Below are 21,328 nucleotides of genomic sequence, written 5' to 3' on the forward strand. Positions count from 1 at the left end.
TCAGGAACCAGGTTAAGGGATACTTAACACATTGTCATTTTAACAGCTCTCTATACTAGATGCTATTTTCTCCATTTTACCACTGAAGAAAGTGAGGCTCAAAGAAGTGTATAGGAGAAGTCATGCCCAAATCCACATACCTAGAAAGTACTGGAACTGTTTGGCTTTTCAGAGAGCATGGGGATGCAAGTCCCATTTGACAGATGAAGAAACTAAGACAGGCAGAGGCTATTCTCTGTGCTAGTTGAGAGCAGTCTTGGTCCCAGAATTCAGGCTTCCCAGCCCACCAGCCCCATACTCTTTCACTTTAGTGTGTTCACAAAGGGTGTTCAGTATGCAAAATGTGTGCTGAGACAGCTCAGACAACAGAGACACGCAGAGATGTAGTGGAAGAATGCTCTGAAGTTGAAGCATGAGACACATCACTTTAAAAGACATACACGAAGGACCTATCACCTGTAATTTATAGTTGACTGCACTTTGCAGTCCTACAGTGAGAGAAGCAGCCCATATATTAAGGATCCAATTTACATGGCATCTTCCTAAAACAGCTAAAGAAAGGTCTGTTTCTGTATTCGAAAGCAGACTTGTGGATAAAGTAAACATTTGCTTCTTTTTAGAAAAAAATTTTTTTTTGTTTTTACTTCCATCTGCTCGTTGTTGCAAACAAGAGCTAATCAGCTGAGCAGAGAAACAGATGTGCTGTGACGGCTCCAAAACTGGGTCTCTCTCTGCCTGGAAAAGGGTCGTTGACAGGGGATGGTTGCCATAACAACAAGCTTACACCAATGCAGAAGTATCACAGGCTTTTTACACCACTCTTGCCTTCATTAATTATGCCTTTCCTAGCTAAATGATACAATAAATGCTATTTCCTTTGGCAGTGCCAGGACTAGAGATGACAAATGAGATATTTTGTGTTGAAGGGCTCAGAAAGCCACAAAATGCCACAGAACTGAAATATTATTGTCATTATTACCATTTTGTTTCCTAAGCTCTAGCCAATGGATTTGGTCTCCAAATAAGAGTTAACATTTATTGAATGCTTACTATGTGCCAGGTACTAAGTGTATTATGTTTTCTTTTTTTTAAGAAATGACTTTTCAGGGCAACCTGGGTGGCTCAGCGGTTTAGCGCTGCCTTCAGCCCGGGGCCTGCCTGATCCTGGGGACTTGGGATCGAGTCCCATGTTGGGCTCCCTGCATGGAGCCTGCTTCTCCCTCTGCCTGTGTCTCTGCCTCTCTCTCTCTTTCTGTGTGTCTCTCATGAATAAATCTTAAAAAAAAAAAAATGACTTTTCATTTTTTATTTATTTTTAATTGAAGTAAGTTGACACACAATGTTAGCTTAAATTCAGGAGTACAGTATAGTAATTTGATAACTCTATATGTTATGTTATGCTCACCATAAGGGTAGCTACCATCTGTTACCATACAATGTTATTAAAATACCATTGACTTTATCCTCTTTGCTGTGCCTTTCATCCACATGACTTATTCATTACATTGCTAAAAGCCTGTACCTCCCACTCCCCTACACCCACTTTGCTCATTGCCCCACCTCTCTCCCTTCTGGCAACTACCAGTTTGTTGTCTGTATTTATGGTTTCATTTCTGCTTTGTTCTTTTGTTTTGTGTTTTAGATCTATGAATAAGTGAAATCGTATGGTATTTATCTTTCTTTGACTTATTTTACTTAGCATAATACCCTCTGGGTCCATCTGTGTTGTCACAGATGACAAGTCTTATTCTTTTTTATGGCTGTGTGATACTCCATTGTGTATAAATACTACATCTTTATCTGTTCACCTACTGGTGGACACTTGTGTTGCTTCAAATCTTGGCTATTGTAAATAATGCTGCAGTAAACATAGGGGTGCAGATATCTTTTGACATTAAGTGCTTTTTATGAATTAATTCATTTATAATCCTGACAATAACTCCTTCAAGTCAATGCTATTTACTAGTCCAATGTTTCAGATAAAGTAAGTCCTAGAAAGTACTGTTCTTGTCCTTGGACAAGGTATTATGATGTTACCAGGATTTGAACCCAGCTATTTAGCTTCAAAATTCTTGCTCTTAACTACTATACTAGAGCAAACTGTGACTACCAGTGTACCAGGTAAGATATAAATTTTTTCAGTTTTAAAAATATTTTAGATAAGAATTATCCTTTCTAATATGTTCAGGAAAATGTAATAATTCAACATGACACTAGAAGTCAATGTAATTAGTGCCCAAGGGAAGGATCTGAAAAAATAAAATGACAGAGTTCTTCAGAACAGAATTTAGGATATTTGGATTTTAGTTTTAGCTCTCCACTCATTTTTAGAAAGTGGTTGTGGTTCCATTATTTTAATATGGCTTCAGTTTGGGTAGGAAAGTTAACACAAATTTTAGAGTCAGACCTGGGAGCAAATCTGAGATACCTGCCTACCCATCTAACTGTGGACGTCAGGCAAGTTACTGAATATTTGTGATTAGTAAGATAGGGAGAAGTTAAAAGAGGTAGAATGAGAAGGAAAAAAAAAAAAAAAACAGCTTCAAAGGACACAATTAAATGACATCCTGAACATGTTTTGTGTAGTCCCTAGCATAGTAAGTACTTTAAAAAATATTGCCTGAACTTCACTCCTTCCTAACTTGTTCTCATCTGTAAGAAGAGATTGGCTTGTGTGGTTTCTGCCTCCAAGCTACTCCCTATTTTTCAGAGAATATTTATAGTTTCTAGGGAGAAAAGCCTTTTCTAGCTTGCATATTCCATTGCTCTGGTATTCCTCTGATAATAAAGGCTGGATCTCTCCCAGCTCTCAGTAAGTGTGATATGATGAAAAAAGGTGAGAACATTAGAATCCATTTTTACCTGTTTTAAATGGCTGGGGCCTATTGGGATTCCATGTACCAGTCATATCATTGTAAGGGATGCAGGTTCTGTTTGCTCAAAAGATTCAAGTGAAGGGTTTAGAACCCAGATCAATGGCCAGAAGACCTATGTGTCTTCCCCCAGGACATTTATTCCTGAGATTCTGTAACCATTTGCCTTCCCTGATTCCCTCCAGACTCCTATGTCAGCTTCTAAGAGACAGAAGGAGTCCCTTCCTTCTTGTTTTGGGCTGACCCTGCCCACATCCCCACAGTGGTTCTGCCTTGAATGGCTCTGAAGCACAACCCAGGTACTTGGGGTCTTGTGGGTGAAGGGCCCAGGGCAAGGGTGAAATGACTTGAGTGCAGCTCTAGCCTTTAACCTCCCCTCAGGGACCTCTCAGCTGGAGCTTTGCAGGGAAGTTGAGTCATGTGTCATATGTTAATGCAGAGGTGGGGGGCTGGCCCTGGAGGTAGTGGTGACTTGTCATCTCCTCCTAGTGGATCTAAATATAGAACTCTATCTGAGGGCTTCAGCTCCCACATGTGCAGAAGCATGTGAGGCCAGGAGCAGAGGCCTCATATCCTCTCTACCCCCACCTTCCCCCACTCAGTGCTGAGCAAGAAGTATCAAAATAATGGCTCCTGTGAACATTTGGAGCTTTCCAGGCTGTCTTCCCACTCCTCTCGGGTGGTGAGAAGGGCCAAACTGTTCTCTCATAAGTACTTGCTGAAGGAATTTCAGACCTGGCTTTGGCTCTTCCTGAGCTTTGAGACCTAGATTACCTGGTAGCTTCTTTCCATCAATGCCTCCATCTGCCCTGCCCAGGGCCTAGGGGCTCAGCCCCATGAAAGGGAATTCATGCCTAGACCAAACCCTGCATTTGGTCTGATGGTCCCTGAGCTGGAGGAGAAAGCAAAGGGAGGAGGGTATTCAGCCTTAGGAATGGGATCCCAGAGGAGCCTTGGATGGGGGTGAGGCAGGAACAGGCAGTGCCTGGGGAGACTAGTATTTGTGGTGCCCTATTACGTCCCGGTTTTTTTCCACACCTTCTTTAGTTTTAGAAGGTTAAAAGAAATCACTTTTTGGTAGGAATGTATGACATTCCCAAGGGCATCCTGTTTTACATGGTGACATCAGCCTATTAGAGGACAGAATCCAGAGACTACTTGCAAATAAAGGGCTATGCCTATGTTGAATTGTTCAGATATTCTGTTTGATTTGCTTCCCCTCCTATTTTTCAGATGTATTATGGAGGAGTAAAAGTTTTTTTCTCCTCCATTAGCTTCTTATTGTGGGCTCATGCTTCAGTTCTATTACCTACTAACTGTGTGACTTTGGAGAAGTTTTTTTTTAACCTTTCTGAATCTTTCCTTACTGGGATAATAAAACCTGATCTAACAAGCTGTAAAATGAACTGAATTGTAGAACTGCTACTCATTCTTTTCCTTGAGTGTACTCTGGTAGAGATGGAGCACTAGTTGGCAAAGAAAGGGAAGGGGCAGCAAGGTAGTGAAAGGTGGCAGTAAATCCACCTGCTTAAGTGAAAGGTGTGCTTACATACTCCCAGTATGGAAATTACTGTGGCTGTGGCTTATGGTATATGAGATCTTTTTGATGATGACCCAGCATTCCCTGTTTAATAAGAATTCCCAAGAGATTCCTCACTCAGGAGGTGATGGGGAAACCATGGAGCTTGCTCCTGGTATGGCCACAAACCAGCTTTGTAATTCTGGACAAGTCACCTCCACACCCCCACCCACCAACTCTGGGACTTCATTTTCCAAGGGGGAATGAATCCAAAGGTCCCTTCGAGCATCCATCTCTGGTGTGGGGAAGCTGCTGCAGCAGGGGAGGGCAGTGGGGTTACCCTGGGTTTCCAAGCAAATTTGCTCCTTTTGAGCCTTTTTTCTTTTTTTTAAATAAACAACAGACATTTATTTCTCATAGTTCTAGAGGCCATAAGTCCAAGATCAGTGTGTCAGCAGATTCAGTGTCTGGTGGGGCCTGCTAGCCTCCTGGTTCATAGACATCATCTTCTCACTGCATCCTCACATAGATTCAGAATGTTTTGAGTACTAAAGACACATACAGAAATTTGGGCACACTAATTTACCTTTCACAGAGGAGTTCTGTGAATACTGATCCTGAGTTCAAATATGGGGCTTATCACATAAATAAGAATAAGTGACACATTCTTGGGGCTTTGGGGAATTTAAGTACAAAAATCAGTGTTGTATGCTGGCCTCAAACCCAAAACCAGTCCCCCTCTAACCTCCACTACCATTGTGGGAATTGGTATGGTTCAAAACAAGGGTTCATTAATTTGAACCTTGTTTTATTTCTCCAAAGGCATAAGTTGAATGTTAGCAATCCTGAGAAAAGTCTTATAGAACATTGTATTTTAGTTGGAAACCTTCCTGAATTTCATAAGGCTAGTATAATTTAAACTATATCTGGCCATTTCTCAGTATACAAAATATAGATTCAATTCTAGCTTTGAGTTTTATGAAAGAACCAAAAAAAAAAAAAAAACCCCAAAAAACTCCAAAACAAAACACCTCAACTCCATCATTTTAGTTCTTCTAGTCCACCTCCCCTTTGCAAAAAAAAAAAACAAAACAAAAACAAAAAAACAAACAGGCAAATCTCATATATATATCCTCTCTTGAAGTTATATTTCATCCAAGGGAAGAGACTTCATTTGTTTATTCAGTATCTCAGCTTGTAACACTTTATGATGTTTGTATGTAAAACTGATGAATAATATTTGCTATTAGAGTATTTATAACTGAAACGTCCAATTCCAGAGAAGTTCTATTTTAAAAATCTTTAAGATCAATAATATATATCAATTATGCTGCATAAAACGCATAAGCAAAACTAGGAATCCTATTTGCCTGCCTATACCTTTCAACATCTTATTTGCCAGTGTGTTGACTACATTTTTGGGCTCAAGGTCAGCCAGGGATTAATAGCTTTAGGTCTATTTGCCTTGCCGATTTTAAAGCTGAATTTAGCTCTTGAAATAACAGCATTTTGCCTGCGTACTTGAGTGAAATTTTAATATTGAGCTTTGGTTATAATTTTGGATCACATGATCAATTCTAGTAAGGTGAGAAATCAGAACATGTAAGGCAAACCTAACTGCAGTTTTAAGATATTTTAAAATGTTAGTGGGAAGATGAGATAGTCTGAATAACATTTATTGTTTTTTAAGTTTGGTAAGTTATTTTTTATAAGTATAAAAAACATTTTTCCTTGTTAGATGGTGCTCCTATAATACTACTTGCATGAAAGTATTGATTAAAATCACATTATTAAAAGAGTTTTCAGCCTACCAGCTCTTTGATATATAACTTGATAAATGGTTTAAGTTAAATATCTTGTTGGAGAAATCTAGGTTTTCTGAATGCAGGAGCTCATGTGTTACTGTCTTTTATCCCCTTTATATCTAATCTAATACAGGTGTTCTTTTCAGATAATAAAGACCTCGAGATGAGGAGAGACTGCTTTGTCCCCTCAGGTTCCTATAGCCCAAGTCTTTTTGCAAGAGATAGAAAGTGGATCTTACTTCTATCTTCAGAGCTTTATCAGCAAGCCCTACTCGTGTTCTAGGCTGAAATGAAACTATAATCATGGAGCACTTCAAGGGATTGTGATAGCTTGAGAAAGTGAAAGTATTACCTGTAGCCTTGTGCTTACAATAGAAAGGAATATTGTTGGGAAGGGAATTTCTTTAATTCTTCTTGTATTAATCTCATGGGAACCTAGTTTTATGACTGAGACACTATCTTTAACCTTCTAATTTGTTGATGAAGAATCTCAACGGCCAGCAAATACTCTGGATGAATGAAATGATGAATGAAATAAATCCTTGAAAATTTAGGCAAACTTTTCAATACTTATTTACATTTTCAAGACAAAAAACCAGATATTTGCTTTTTGTTATAGAAATAATTCATGCTCCCTCTAGACACTTTAGAAAATGCAAAAAGGGTTAAAGTAAATGAGATAGATATTACCCATACATCAGTGACCCAGTGATGTCTACAACTAACTTTTGATGCCATAGAAAAAGCTGGATAACCAGCATTTTCACAAGCAATATGTCAGACAAGGCCCAGGGAAAGGGGTTGCTAGGTTTGCATGGGAAGAGGTACAGGGAGATTAATTTGCTAAAGTAATCTAGTAAGGGGATAGCAAAACCAAAATGAAAATGCCTGGCTCTGGGATTTTCTTTTATCAGCCAGAAGTACAAACCTTTTCTACAATCCAAGAGGTACTAACAGTTGTTTTTCTTTGCCATTCCCTTGGTAACTGAGGAAAAGGTCAGCCATCCTCAACAAAAATCAGCTGACCACTCCCAAGGGTAGATGAGGAAATGATATATATCAAAGCAGTTGTATTATCAAGTTGTGGATTTAGTTTTACCCCCTTAACTCCTTCAGGAAAGGGGAGAAGGTGCTCCCTCTGTGGGGTGGGAAGGAATGACAGGGCAGATTGAGAGAGTCTGGAACTTTGTTAGCCCGAAGAAAGCAAAGAGAACTACCCTAACAAGGAAGATTGACTCTGCTCCAAAGACCAGTAGAACTAAACTGTTAGTGAAAACTTATTTCTTGTTCTCATGCCCTTCCAGAAAGAAAAGTTTTTGATAGCCAAGGTGGTAATGACTGACATTTGGGAGGCTCAGGCCCACCTCCTGGTAAAATAGCTATTGCCATTGGGCAGTATGTCTGCTAACGCATAGATATCGCTAGTAATCCAAGCATTAGTGCTTTTCTTCTTCCTAAAATAAGCACCAGTGTAGTTAAGTGTACCAGAAAAGCTGTAAGTTCCCATTTCAAGGTATGAACCCAGACATGCTCCATTAACCAGCATCCAAACAATTGCTCTGTCACTGAAGCTCATCTTCCCTAACAGAGGCATTATCACAGCACCAGCACATCTTTTCATAGACCTAAAACCTTTTACAAAATATTGGCAATAAAATCTCTAAGGTGCCAGCCTTCTGGTTCACATTCCACAATAACCTGTTTACTCTAGCCAATTTGCATGGAGAGGTTAGCCTCTCTGAGATCAACACTAAGCTTACTTGGAAACTGTAAAGCCATAAGAGAATAAGAGCTGGAAGGGATAGCAGAGATCATTCATTCCCATCTTTTCATTTTATAGATGTAGAAAGTGAGAGCCCTATAACTAGAAGTCTCAGCTCAGAGTTTTTTTTTGTTTGTTTTTTGTTTTGTTTTTTTTTTTCAGCTCAGAGTTTTCAAGGGACTTTCCCAAAGGCACTCAGCTGGTAAATAATGTAATTCAGACTTTCTGATTCCAATCTGAAGAGTTTTCAACACAGCTTCTTTGAAGTGTGCCACAAATTGTTGTGAACAGGAAGGGAAGAAAGATAAGAAATAATCCTTACCCTGGGTTACTTACGTTTACTTCAGGGGTCAGTTTGATGATATCATCAAGGCTCTGGCCCCTTTAAAACATTTTTAAATGGGGATCCCTGGGTGGCTCAGTGGTTTGGTGCCTGCCTTTGGCCCAGGGTGCAATCCTGGAGTCCCAGGATCGAATCCCATGTCGGGCTCCCAGCATGGAGCCTGCTTCTCCCTCTGCCTGTGTCTCTACCTTTCTTTTTCTCTCTATCATAAGTAAATAAATAAATCTTAAAAAAAAAGATAAAACATTTTTAAAAATGATGAGGTTAATAGTAGATTAACACCAAGTGGATAAAACTATTAAAACTCAGAAATAATATAAATACTCAGTGATATGCCAGAGACTTGAGGATTGTTAAAAGTGGCTCTGCAGAAGTATGTAAGGATTTATATAACCCTGAAACTCCTTGAGATTCAGATAATATTTTAATCTTGGAGCCATTAGGGCACTAGCAACTACTGCACTAGGACTCTGTCTCTATTTTGATTCATCTAAGGTTATGCTCTTAGCCTTTGCCAGGTACACTAAACATTTTGTAACTGTCCATATACATGTCTCATGGGACACTCTAGAAGGCACATTCTCTTCACATCAACCTCCCAACATGCAGTAGGACTTTGAAATCAACTCTGGAGAATCCATTCTTTATAAAATTAGCAGGTTTTCTATTCACAACACTGGATTAAAATAGATACACAAATCTGTTAAAATTCATGGTAACCTGATATCTGCTTCTGGTACTTACAACTGTGTTTTAAAACTACAAATTTTGACTAGTTGTGTTGGCATTTGACAATGGGAAGATTACAACGTATAGAGTTCTGAAATGTAAGATATACTTACTAGTCACTGAAAACATGTATTTTATTGTTACCCTTTAGCATATATTCTGCTTCTGATCTTAATAGAATTTTGCTTTTATTGCATTTACATGTGAAAAAAAAGTGAGTTCCCAAGAACACAAGTGATTTTTCTGTATCTGGAGAGGGGTTGAACTTGTTATACTGTTTGCCAAACTGACTTCTCTTCCTGATATCCCCAATGGCACCATCATTCTTCTGATCACCCAGGATCAAAATGTCTTCCTGGGTGCATTCCTTTCCCTAACCTCCCATATTAAATCCCTCTCCAAGGACGCCTGGGTGGCTTAGTGGTTGAGTGTCTGCATTCAGCTTGGGTTGCGATCCCGGGGTCCTGGGATTGAGTCCTGCAACAGGCTCCCCTCAGGAAGCCTGCTTCTTCCTCTGCCTTTCTCTTTGTCTCTCATAAATAAAATTTTTTTTTTTTTAAATCCCTCTCTGTATTAAGTCCTGCAGGTTTTCCCTTGAGCTCCCTCTTACACCTATTCTATCCTCGCTGTTCCACTGTGACCCACATCATTTAGACTCCTATGACTGAAGCAGACTCCAGGTCAAGGAGCATGTCTCCTTGTGGTGGTCGAGGTATGAGAGAATGAGGTGTTGGGGGTCCTGGCCCTGAGTCCATACCATCTCAATCTGTCTCTGTCCACTCCTTCAATATGACTTACAGAACCTGGGAAACTTGGTCTCAGCGCAATATACTTATTTGCCATTGTCAGGCTCCTTTTCTTAGTAGAATATTGGAACATCTGATTCAGAGAGCACTTTGAAAGGTTGCCTTCTCCTTGAGGCAAGGGAACTAAAGACCAGCGGACTATCTAAGCATTCTTAACTCAGCTTTATTTTGCCTAGAAATAAGAATGCTGTGCTAGGGAGAATGAGATGACTTTTTCTCATTAAAAAATAGTTGTAGATTTTGGTGTTAGTGATAAGGAACTAGATCCAGGATGTGTTGACCTTAGTCATGATGCATCTATGAATCCCATCACGCATGTAGCCCACATAAAGGTCTTTTACTTCTGTGAAGGATTGGTCCTACCAGAGACTGCTTCTGAGGATATGGGAGTTTAAGTGATAAAAATCTCAAGAAACCTGGTTAATTTATCCAAAATATGAGTGCAGAAGCTAATAATTATTTTTTTTTTAATTTTTAGAAGCTAATAATTCAACCATTCTTTGGACTTAACCTTTATTGTGTAGAACACTTACCATATTATAGTAATTTGTTTACTTGTCTCTTCTCTGCCTGGGTTCAAATTCTGACCCTGACAATGACTAGCTGTGAGTAAGCTGTTTAACTGTGCTATCCCTAGTTTCCACATCTTTGCAAAGTGATGATAGCACCTACCTCACAGAATGATTGTGAAGATTAAATTCAGTGTGGATTTAACTTTCCCTAGTACCATGCTGACTCATGGGTACTCAATAATTGTGAATTATTTTAGTAGGAAATTTTTCTGTAAACTTCTTTGGAAAGCCAAGCTTTTAAAGAATTTCTTTATTGTATTACAAGAGAAATTTTGGGAAGAGAATTTTCCCAAAAGACACATTTCTATTAATCAGATAGAACTGAAGATAATGTCTGTCTGTAAAGAGAAGTTGAAACCACATAAATGTTTTGAATATTTTATGACTGCATTTATGAAACGTTAGGATATCTCCATTCCCGCATTTGGATGGGTTCTTGGAATTGCCTTCTGTGTCCCATCCACAATGGCTAGAAGCTGATTTGAATTTTCTCCCAGAAGGTGTGGACCTGGGGCACTAGATACTTTTTGTTGTCTTGTTTCGCCTGGCATGGTCTCCCTCCAAGTATCCCAAGCATTTGGAGCTCATATCCTTTATTGTACAATGTGTACATGCTAGTACACATTGTATTAGGACACTTAGAGTTGACATGGTTTGTCATTTACTTATTATAGGTTCACTTTAAATTGTAATTGGCCTTAGCTTTTGTTGGGGAAGGACAGAGTCTTATTTTTCTTTCCCTCATAGGAACATGTAAGAATGGTGAGCTATTTGCTGATTGATAGGTCTAAAATTATGTTTGTTCCACATGTTTAGAAAAGTCATTTCTGAAAGGGAAGGTGTTGAATAGCCTTCTCTGGCAATAAATAGTGGTGTTTCTCACCTGATTGGGGCATGAAAGTGAGGTTTTGGGGCGCTTATGAAATAACTTCTGCTTCTAAAGTTGGAATTATTTGAACTTTAATTTGAATGCACATTTGAAAATCACGCATTTGGGCACCTGGATGGCTTAGGGTTGAGCATCTACCTTTGGCTCAGTTTGTGATCCTGGGGTCCTGGGATCAAATCCCACATTAGGCTCCCGGCAGGAAGCTTGCTTTTCCCTCTGCCTCTCTCTGTGTGTCTCTTATGAATAAATTAAATCTTTTTTTTTTTTTTTAAAGAAAGAAAATCATGTATTAAAAGTATGGCAGGATATTATGTCAGGCTAGTCTGTTCAGAGGATGGAGCTTGTATCAGACCAGGGATGCAGGTACATGAAAGAATGTACTTCAGTTCTTCCCTGAAGAAAAGGTGGAGGACAATTATAGTAGCAAGAGCACCAGCTCTCAGGCAAGATGGTAGGCATATTTGGCATTGCAAGTCCAATTAAGTGGGTCTGGCAAAGAGCAGGTATATAATAGTTTTCTGTCACTGCCATTATAATATTGCACACGTGAGGCTTAAAACAACACACATTTATTCTCTAGGTCAGTCGGTATGAGACTTACCTGGCTAAAAGGAACTTCTCCATCTGGAAGTCTCATAGGCATCTCAGACTTAACCATCTCTTAAATGGACATGCCTTTTAATCTAAAGCTGCTTCTCCTTCTGTCTTCCCCATCTCACCATATACCAGTTCCATTCTGGAATTGCTCATGTCAAAAACTGTCAACTCGTTTTCAATTCCTCTTTCTCATAAGCCCCAGTCAGCAAATCTAGTTGGCTCTACCTTCAAGATTATATAATCAGTCTGATTATTTCTTACTGTCTTAGTTTGGATTCTTGTAGGAGCATTTTAAGTGGTTTTGCTTCTTCTACTCATGTCCCATTTTAATGTATCCTCAGCATAGCAGCCAGAATGATCTTGCTAACATGTAGGCCAAATCTGTCACTCTGCTCTTATAGCCAGTTGGCCCATTTTACTCAGAGTCAAAGCCAAGTACCTTCTGGTGGCTGGACAGGGCAGGCAGGCTCTTCACTCTGTCCCCTCAGTGCTCTTCACTGTTGTCATTTGCCTACCTCATAGGCTGTGTGGAGCAGTACATCATCAGACCTTCACAGTGTCCTACCTGCCTATAGCCAAGGGTCATCCTTGGTTGAGGAGGCAAATTTTAGGTCAAATAGGGAGGGACACCTGGTTCTTCGACATTCTCTGGTTCACCTCCGCCTTCTTCCAACCCCACGTGACAGCCACGAGTCTCAGTGGAGGGGTTTTTTCTGTCTATCAAAAAGTTGATAGAGATTTCCCCACAGGGTTCCATGTTCCCCAGATCCAGGGACAAGCCCAGGGGCATTTTCTGGTTCTGCTGCTCTTGTACACAGTAAGGCCAATAACTGAAGGGGTAGCTGCTACTAAAATACAAACCAGTTGTTGGAGTTTGAGGAGGGGCAAGTGTTCTTAGAAAAAAGGGATGGGAGGGAGTGGTTCCTATTTTATGTTTAGCGCATCAGTCTTCCAAACATCTTTCTGCTCAATTGGCCACACTCCTGGGGATTTTGTGCAGGAAACAAGCATCTTTGCAAACTGTTCCTTGCTGTTGAATTCAGCTGCTGGTAATGAAGTGAAGGATGCAGACAAAGCCTTTCCGTAAGAAATGTCAGAGCAGGCTGAGTGAGGTATCCACTCTTGTGCCTCTACCTGCATTGTGCTTGGTACCTAGAGGGTTCAATGGATGTTTGTTGTACTGAAATGACACATTTTTAAAAAGTTAATGAGCATACTAGATGATAAGTCAGTCACACAAATAAGGTCAAGATAATACATACCTTATTTTCCCCGGGATTCACTCTCAGTGTAACCAAAGGAAATAAGAGGGGGCTAAGATCATGCAAGGGCCTTTTAGGACATCCCAGGTACCAGTTGGGGTTGATGTGTTTTGCTTTTGTCTGATAGGTCATTGCTTGTGAGCAGCAGTATGACTCTTCCTATGACGCTCGCTGTGACGTCTGGTCCTTGGGGATCACAGCTATTGAACTGGGGGACGGAGACCCTCCCCTCTTTGACATGCATCCTGTGAAAACGCTTTTTAAGATTCCAAGGTAGGACACAAGATGGCGCTCTTGGCTCATTAGTTCTTTGTGAGAGGGCTGCTTAAGAGGGATAATAAATAGTTTGTAAACAATTTCTGGCCAAACCTGAGAAAGCCTAATTGTAAAATGTATTTCTTTTGGGGAAAAGCTGGGTGGGGTGGTGGAGGAAGAAAGAGGATGGATATTCCCAAAAGATAGCACATCCCAAGAAATAAAAGGACTGTGTCGTAACCATTGCATTTATTTTCAGTACTCTGATTTTTCCGAGATACTTGTTCACTATGCTTTGCAGGACTAAACATGCGATTTTGGATTAAGTAATCTGTCTAAATACTAGTGTTTTCTTTTTAATTGTATAATCACATCTGATCGTTGTTTGAATCTTTCTCGAGTATTCAAGAAAATTTGAGGATAAAAAACATGTATTATATTTTCATATCCACTTGAGAGCACTAAAAAATGTCAGAAAAGTGAATCAGTTTATAAGACCTTGTCTCCATCCCCTGATTTCCATCTCAATGGGACATTGTGCTGAAAGAGGTCTGTTTGGAGGGTATTTAAATACCAGTATATTTTCTATTGTATGTATTCATTAGGGGTTTGTACAAGAGGTTTGGTGGTTTGTCTTGCAGCAGAATCAGGCTGCTGTTTGGCTGCTTAAGCCTCTAGTTACAGAAAACGAAGCAATCAGGGAGTTCTGTCCTGGCCAGGTTGCAGATTAAGAGATTTGTACCCTCCACATTTCTCTTTCAAAGGAAGACTCTGGGCAGGCTGAGCCGGAGCTGGAGCCTGAGCTGTTTAACTACTTTAACAATGCAAGTGTTAACCTTTCGTTATCTGCACAATCACACAGCCTTTAAAAATTTCTTCTGATTGCAATTTGCATTTCTGATTAGGTCTATTTATATGCAGATGAGGCTCTGTGGCATTCATCATCATAATATTATCGTTTTATACCTAATCCAGATGTGAATAACCACCCACCATTATTCCAAAAATGATTCTCACCCAAGTCTGGGTTGGTCTTTTTGCCTTTGCCAAAGTACAAAAACAAGTCCAGGCAATTAGAAGAATAGATGACAAAAGCAACTGACTTAAAATTAATAGTATGGTGATCATTCAAAATGACGTAAGAATGCAGGACCGGGACGCCTGGGTGGCTCAGTTGGTTGGTGTCTGCCTTCCGCTTGGATCATGAACCTGGTTCCTGGGATCAAACCCTGCATAGGTCTCTCTCTGCTTGGCAGGGAGCCTGCTTCTTCCTCTTCCTCTGCCTGCCATTCCACCTGCTTATGTGCGCTCTCTCTCTGTCAAATAAATGAATGAATGAATGAATGAATGAATAGAATAGAATAGAATAGAATAGAATAGAATAGAATAGAATAGAATGCAGGACCAAGAACAGTATTGTATGCAGTAACATGTCAGAAAATGAGAAATGGAATTTGGGATGATTTGTGTGTATGCTTTAATATTTTACAAATCATTTACTTGTCATCATTTATTTACTGTGACCAAATAATTTCCCAAAGAACAGAATTAAGGTGTGGCTTCTAATTAGCAAGATATATGTACTTTTGATAAGAGATCATCTACATGGGTGTACTTTTCTATGTTTTTAAAGTATGTGTTTGTGTACAGACCACCTGTTCAGAAATTTCATAAGGTAGTAAATATGAAGCAGCTTAGGAGGTGTGTGTGTGTGTGTGTGTGTGTGTGTGTGTGTGTGTGTGTGTTTAAATAGAATCTTTATCTCCTGTGACTCCTCTGAGCTTCTGTGCCCAGCCAAATCTCTGATCTCTAGTAATCTCTACACCTCACTTCTTCCATTTTGGGAGAAGCTTCTAGAGCTGAAGTACAAATAACCAAACCCTCCCACTGCCTCCCTCAGGACAGAGTGAACCCCAGGAACAGGACAATTGCTAGAAAAGGATCTTAGGGGCAACAAGGATTCTTATCCTAAGATAGGTTGAAACTTTCTTTTTCTCCTAATGTAACCTCCTGCCCTTTTACCATTTCTTGGTCTTGCACAAGTGATGAATCAGATTGAATTAGGTAATGTCAATAATAATCAGTCATCAGATCCTCAGTGTGATTATATGTGCTGAACACTTGAGTTGTCCCAGCCTTAACAGCCAACTTGACATTCCTAGGCAGAAAGAATGGAGGTAAAAAAAACAAAACAAAACAAAAAAGGTAGCATAATTGCATATACTACACAGCTTTTTATACTCATCAAGTTATTTGCTTAAAAATTACCCTGTCAGAATCATGCAGTTCTCTTATGAAGTATTATGGATTGACCAAGCATGTATGTACACGTGTATACTATTTTAATTTTGAGTGCTAAAAATGTACATTTCCTCAGAAAAGCTCTTTGTTAGAGATTAGAGAAATTAAGCATTTATATATTTTAAATAGGCACTCAGATTATTTACCTGTGTGTTTCATGGGGTTCTTTCTCTTACTCTCCTTCTCTCAGCATTTCTCTTCTGAGAAAGAAAAGAAATTGACAAGTAATGACAAAAATCCTTTGAATCCGTTTATTTTTTTCCTATTTGGTTATGAGTGCTTTTGGTGTTCTAGAATTCCCTTCAGTTGGACAATGAGGCCCAATCCCAGAGTATTCTGGGATTCTGAACACTGAATGTGGCTTCCTCCTTTGGCTTTCCTTACTTACTTCTTGCTTACAGTCTCCTTTACTGGAAACAAATTGAGTAAATTACCAAAATAAGGGAAGAAAAGAAAACTTTTACTGAGTTAGGGAAGATGTGACTTTCACAGGTTACAAAGGACTTAGGAGTTAATGAAGTGCTTGTTACATGTGAGGTGAAAGCCTCAGATGTCAACAAAGCAGATAATTCTATAGGTTCCCTGGACGCTATCAGGAAATATGAAGCAAGACCTGCCTGGATGTGGTTGACTTGCCTGCACACAGATCTCCTTGCTCTTTCTCTCTCTGCTTCCATTTCTTTTGGAGCACCTTCTTTCTTTTGACCTTCACATTAGAAGATGACACATGGAGTAATCGTGACCTGTCTTTGAAATACTGCGTGACTCACAGTCTTTCCTACATCACAAACACATACAAATTATCTGCTGACTGTGACAGCATCCACTATTTGCTGAACCTGTCAGTATGTGTCATCTTGTCTAACGCCTTTGCTCCAAAAAAAGTCACCCTTCTCTGACAGTCGCTGCTCTGTTGGCTGCTATTTTTTTCTAGGAGTTAGAAGAAAAGAATGAAAACCATTTCTTTGGGCATCTGTGGATTTGACAACGTCTCTCTGGTGACTCTCTCCTGAGGACTCCTTTAAAATTTCAGAGACTTAGAAGGATCTTGCAGATGACCTGGATATATTTTCCACTTAAAAGGACATCTGTTTCATAGATGTAATTATAACAAGCCATAGAGTTAGAAGAAATACACAATTATGTTGTCTCTTGGCAACCAGATATCTTTCCTTAGTTTGGAATCTTTGGCTAATGACCTCTTTGATCTCCATAGATGGGAGTCAGAAAGGCAGTGGGGATCAGTGTGAGTGTATTTATTGGACAAGGACTAAAAGTTGTGTTGCCAGTCCATTTATTTGGGGCCAAATACAGGCTGACTATTTCCACTGTCTTCCCACACATTGAGTACTTGAACTTTGTTCCTTGTAGAAAAATGCAGAATATTTTCAAGATTCCTAGCCAGGATGTCTTCTGCTGGGAGTGGATGGGACAGAATGGCCTGAACATTCTAGTCCCCAAAGCCAGTGATTTTCCCTTCCTAAAAAGAAGTTTCCCTGCAGTACACTGAAAAGAGAACTCATGATAATTACCAACTCATGTTTGGACTTGTTTTCATCACCAAACTTAGGTTGTTTCAAACTGTACCTAAACTGTACATTATTTTCCTAAGCTTCCATAACAAATTGCCACAAATTTGATGGCTTAAAACAACACCAATATATTCTCTCACAGTTCTAGAAACTAGAGGTCTGAAATCAAAATGTTGGCAGAGCCGTGCTCCTCTGAAAGCAAAGAGGAGAATCCTCCTTTGCCCCTTCCTACTTCCAGTTACTTCTCGTATTCCTTGGTTTGTGGCAGTATAATTATAATCTCTGCCTTCATTTTCATGTGACTTTCTTCCCTGTCTTTTTATGTCTTTTCTATCATGTCCTATAAGGACACTTATTGGTTTTAGAAAAACTCATCCTAATCCAGAATGATCTAATCTTAAGACCCTTGTCTTAATCATATCTGTAAAAGGCCCGTAACTCAAATGAGGTCACATTCTCAGGCTCCCAAGTGAACAAATCTTCTGGGGGCCACTGTTCAACTCACTATACCATCAACTTTCATGTTGTCTGAATTTCCTGAGAAACTAATTTGGGGTAAAATCTAGGATAGCTAAACTATGATGAAAAAATAATAGATTTAGGGCTATTTGGCAGGTACAGTGCTATGTGTTTCACAAATATAAATGCATCAATTCCTACAGTGACCCTGTGAGGTAGATACTATCACCAACCACCCTTTTTTCTGGAGGAAAAAACTGGAAGCTCAGGGAGAAAGCCCCTGGTTATGTACCTATAGAGGAAAATGGTTTGAATCTGAGAACTTTGACTCCAAAGCCCACGTGTTTTGTGACTACAGTTGATTCTTGGACAGCATGGGAATTAGTGGGAATCCATGGTTGAAAACCTGTATTTAACTTTTGAGTCTCCCAAAGCATAACTACTAATAGCTTGTTGTTGACTGGAAGCCTTACAAGATAACATAAACAGTCATTTAACATATATTTTGTATGCTATATGTATTATATACTGTGTCCTTACAATATAGTGTCCTTACAGTATAGTAAATGAGAAAAGAAAATGTTATTAAGAAAATTATAAGGAAGAGAAAGTACATTTACAGTACTGTACTTTTTTTTTTTTTAATTTTTATTTATTTTATGATAGTCACAGAGAGAGAGAGAGAGAGGCAGAGACACAGGCAGAGGGAGAAGCAGGCTCCATGCACCGGGAGCCCGACGTGGGATTCGATCCCGGGTCTCCAGGATCGCGCCCTGGGCCAAAGGCAGGCGCTAAACCACTGCGCCACCCAGGGATCCCCAGTACTGTACTCTTTATTGAAAAAACATTTGTATGTAAATAAGACCTACTCAGTTCAAGCCCATGTTATTCAAGGGTCAGCTGTACATTGAAAAGTTAAGGCCCTTTTTAAGTTATACTTATTTGTTTGATGAATTACGAGGTAAGCACTTAGGGGACTGGAGCATACAGAATTAAATAGGACACCCCAGTCTTTAGGAAGCTTATAATCCATCATCATTCTCCTTGTTCCCAATTTAAACTGTCACTATAAACCTGAGATCATTTTATTAGCATCAATGATTGTGTCAGCCATGAAGTTAAAGAACAGAAATCACGAGTGTCATCACAGTTGAACATAGGCCTTCCTTGGCTCATTGATTGATTTATGACCCCCAAACCAAAAATCCCTTCCTTTTCCAAACTTCCTTTTAAGTAACTGCCTTCTAGTTCCTAATTTGGAACACTTAAGACAAGTATTTGAACTAAAGAATTGTAGAACGTAAGTTATATAAAAGCAGAGAGGCATTTCAGATTATCATTACTGGTACCCAGAAGTTCCTATTGTATCCTAACCTCCTTGGAAAACCTGCACCTGCCACATCAGGGCTATTTCTTTTTTTTTTTTTTTTTTAATTTTATTTATTTATTCATGAAAGACAGAAAGAGAGAGAGAGAGAGAGAGGCAGACAGAGACACAGAAGGAGAACCAGGCTCTATGCAGGGAGCCGGACCTGGGACTCAGTCACTCACGCCCTGGGCTGAAGGCGGCGCTAAACCCCTGAGCCACCCAGGCTACCCAAGGGCTATTTCTAATATAGCTAGAATGCCCTCCCCTTTGACCTTCCTTTTTTTTTTAGTGGGAAAAACTCACTTCGGTTCTGGAGTAAATGGAAATCTGTTCCTGGCATCCTCTCATATATTCTCTCATGGAAACTATTTTAAATGATTATTTAGGAGGAGGCAGTGTAACACCTGAAGTTTTCACTTTGCATTATTAGACCCTTGTGGCCAAGTAGAGTTTTATGGTTCAGTTTGAGGAGTTAGCCTATCTCTAGAACTTTATGCTTATGGGAAAAAAGCTGTCTAAGCTCTAAACTACCCATTCACAAAAGTGTTTTGGAACACAGTGTGCTGGGAATTTGGGGATGCCTATGTCTTCTAACCTAGGACATCTCTAACTGTTCACTCTGATTTAGGCTCCAGTTGAACGCTTAAATTATAAGGCAGGGTTTTTGTTTTTGTTTTTCTCTCAGGAAGAATGCACTTTTACTGTATTCTTCCCTGTTCACTGTCAGAGGTGGAAAGGGAAGAAGTTGGATAGCAAAAAAAGAAGAACAAGGAGGGGAAATCTAAAAGGATATTCCTGAGGTTCCTGGATGATGTGGGTGGTGGGCTCAGAAAAGATAAATTCCCAGTTGAAATATTTGTGAGTTTAATTGAAAGGTTTCGTCAGGGATCCAGTGCCTACAATTAACTCTTGTTCTGAGACAGAATCCTTGGGCTGAATTTTTATCAAATTTCATTTGAATTTCTATCATTTTTTAAAGGTAAAGATTCTTTTTATTCTGACTTTACTAATTCACAAGCCAAATTGTTCCGACGTGGGAAGCCTGTTCCTCAGCTGTGAGAGGATGCAGAGGCAGCAGGGAGCCCTGAGTCACCAGTAATTGTCTTACTATTACAGAATTGTCACAGGACATTTTCCCTTAGGGCTGTGAAATATAAGGAAAAGAAATTAAAACTAAACTATTGTTGTTGAAGTGTAATGAGTGAGGGGGGTGAGTGTTTAATGGCACAGTAAGGCTAGATTTGCCACAGGGAATTTTGGTTTCTCTTCACCAACCCAGGTTACTTAGCTATTGGCCTTTTGAGCAATGAACTCTCACAATCTCGGCTTCACTCATAAAGCAAGAAAAGCTAGAAGAATTAGCATCATTTAGCATTTATTGAGTGCCTAACAGGAAAAAAAAAAGTTTTGAGATACTCCAGTGGAAAACAGTAGTCTTTTATGAATCTTTTTCTTCCCCCCCCTCCCTTTGGGAGATGTCTAGTCCCATTTTCAGTGGATTGTGGTCCCAATCCCTCAGGATGCCTTAGGGGTGCCCCTTCTCCCCCTGGAGTCTCCTCTCCATTTCCTTAGGAACACAGTAGCTGGAGGCAGCTGGAAGAAATGCCCCAGAAGGCTTTCACTCTGTGGAACATGTTTCCAAACTCTTTTTTAATTTGAGTTGAGCAGCTGGGGCTGTTAGTTCCTGTGGAGGTGCAGCTTGCTGCCCCCCTGTATACTGGCAGGCAGAGAGAGTTCAGCTTTACAAGGTTTCATTTGGGGATCAGGTGGCAAAGCAGAAGCGTGCCTTCAGGGACTGCTAGTCCCTATCCATGTTGAGTAAGAAGCTTATCCTGAGAGAAGGGAAAGGCTGGAGAATGAGAAGTGTTGATTTACAGCACTACCCATGCTTTCTCCCTCATTACCCTGAGTTCATTATTTTGGCACCACCAGTTTGACTAATTCCAGCTTAGCTCCTAAATGATGGAGAGATGAACAAAGACGGTAGACAAGGCAACAGAGCTCAAAATAGTACCAAAGGGTTTGAAGTACCCTAGTTTCCTCTTGATTCCAGAAATAAAATGAAGGCGTAAAGGTGAGAAATATTTATAAACTGCCTTCATAGGTTGGCATAGTGGTAGGGCAGGGCAACACAAGTATGAAGAGAGATAAGGTAGCAATATGGAGGAAGGCTTGTCACAGCTGAAGCTGTCCATTCCAGGAGAGTCCTGGAGTCAGATGACATCGGTGTCATCAGAAAGAAAATATAGCCTAGT

General features: G+C 39.8%; 1 protein-coding gene and 1 long non-coding RNA gene across 18 annotated transcripts in view; one reads left to right on the top strand and one right to left on the bottom strand.

Moving 5' to 3' along the window:
* Positions 1–21,328, top strand: part of MYO3B (myosin IIIB) — a 430,360-nt gene that overhangs the window by 40,054 nt on the left and 368,978 nt on the right. For all 15 annotated transcript variants that reach the window (XR_005384676.1, XR_005384677.1, XR_005384679.1 and 12 more), the window contains one exon: positions 13,285–13,430. Coding sequence is in view for 11 of the 15 variants with exons in the window: in XM_038584790.1 (XP_038440718.1) it covers positions 13,285–13,430 (146 nt within the window). In the remaining 4 variants the exon portion in view is untranslated. The remainder of the gene's footprint in view (positions 1–13,284; positions 13,431–21,328) is intronic.
* LOC102157074 lies at positions 11,541–15,919 on the bottom strand. Of its 3 annotated transcripts, none has more exons than XR_005384682.1 (4): positions 15,860–15,919; positions 15,435–15,570; positions 14,430–14,728; positions 11,541–13,047 (listed from the first exon to the last, which is right to left on the bottom strand). It is a non-coding gene; the product is annotated as an uncharacterized LOC102157074 (long non-coding RNA). The 3 variants fall into 3 exon arrangements; XR_005384681.1 differs by having other exon boundaries at positions 11,541–13,075; XR_005384680.1 differs by having other exon boundaries at positions 11,541–13,075; positions 13,158–14,728.

This window comes from Canis lupus, chromosome 36 (genome assembly GCF_011100685.1).
Source record: "Canis lupus familiaris isolate Mischka breed German Shepherd chromosome 36, alternate assembly UU_Cfam_GSD_1.0, whole genome shotgun sequence".
In the NCBI taxonomy this organism is placed as follows: domain Eukaryota; kingdom Metazoa; phylum Chordata; class Mammalia; order Carnivora; family Canidae; genus Canis; species Canis lupus.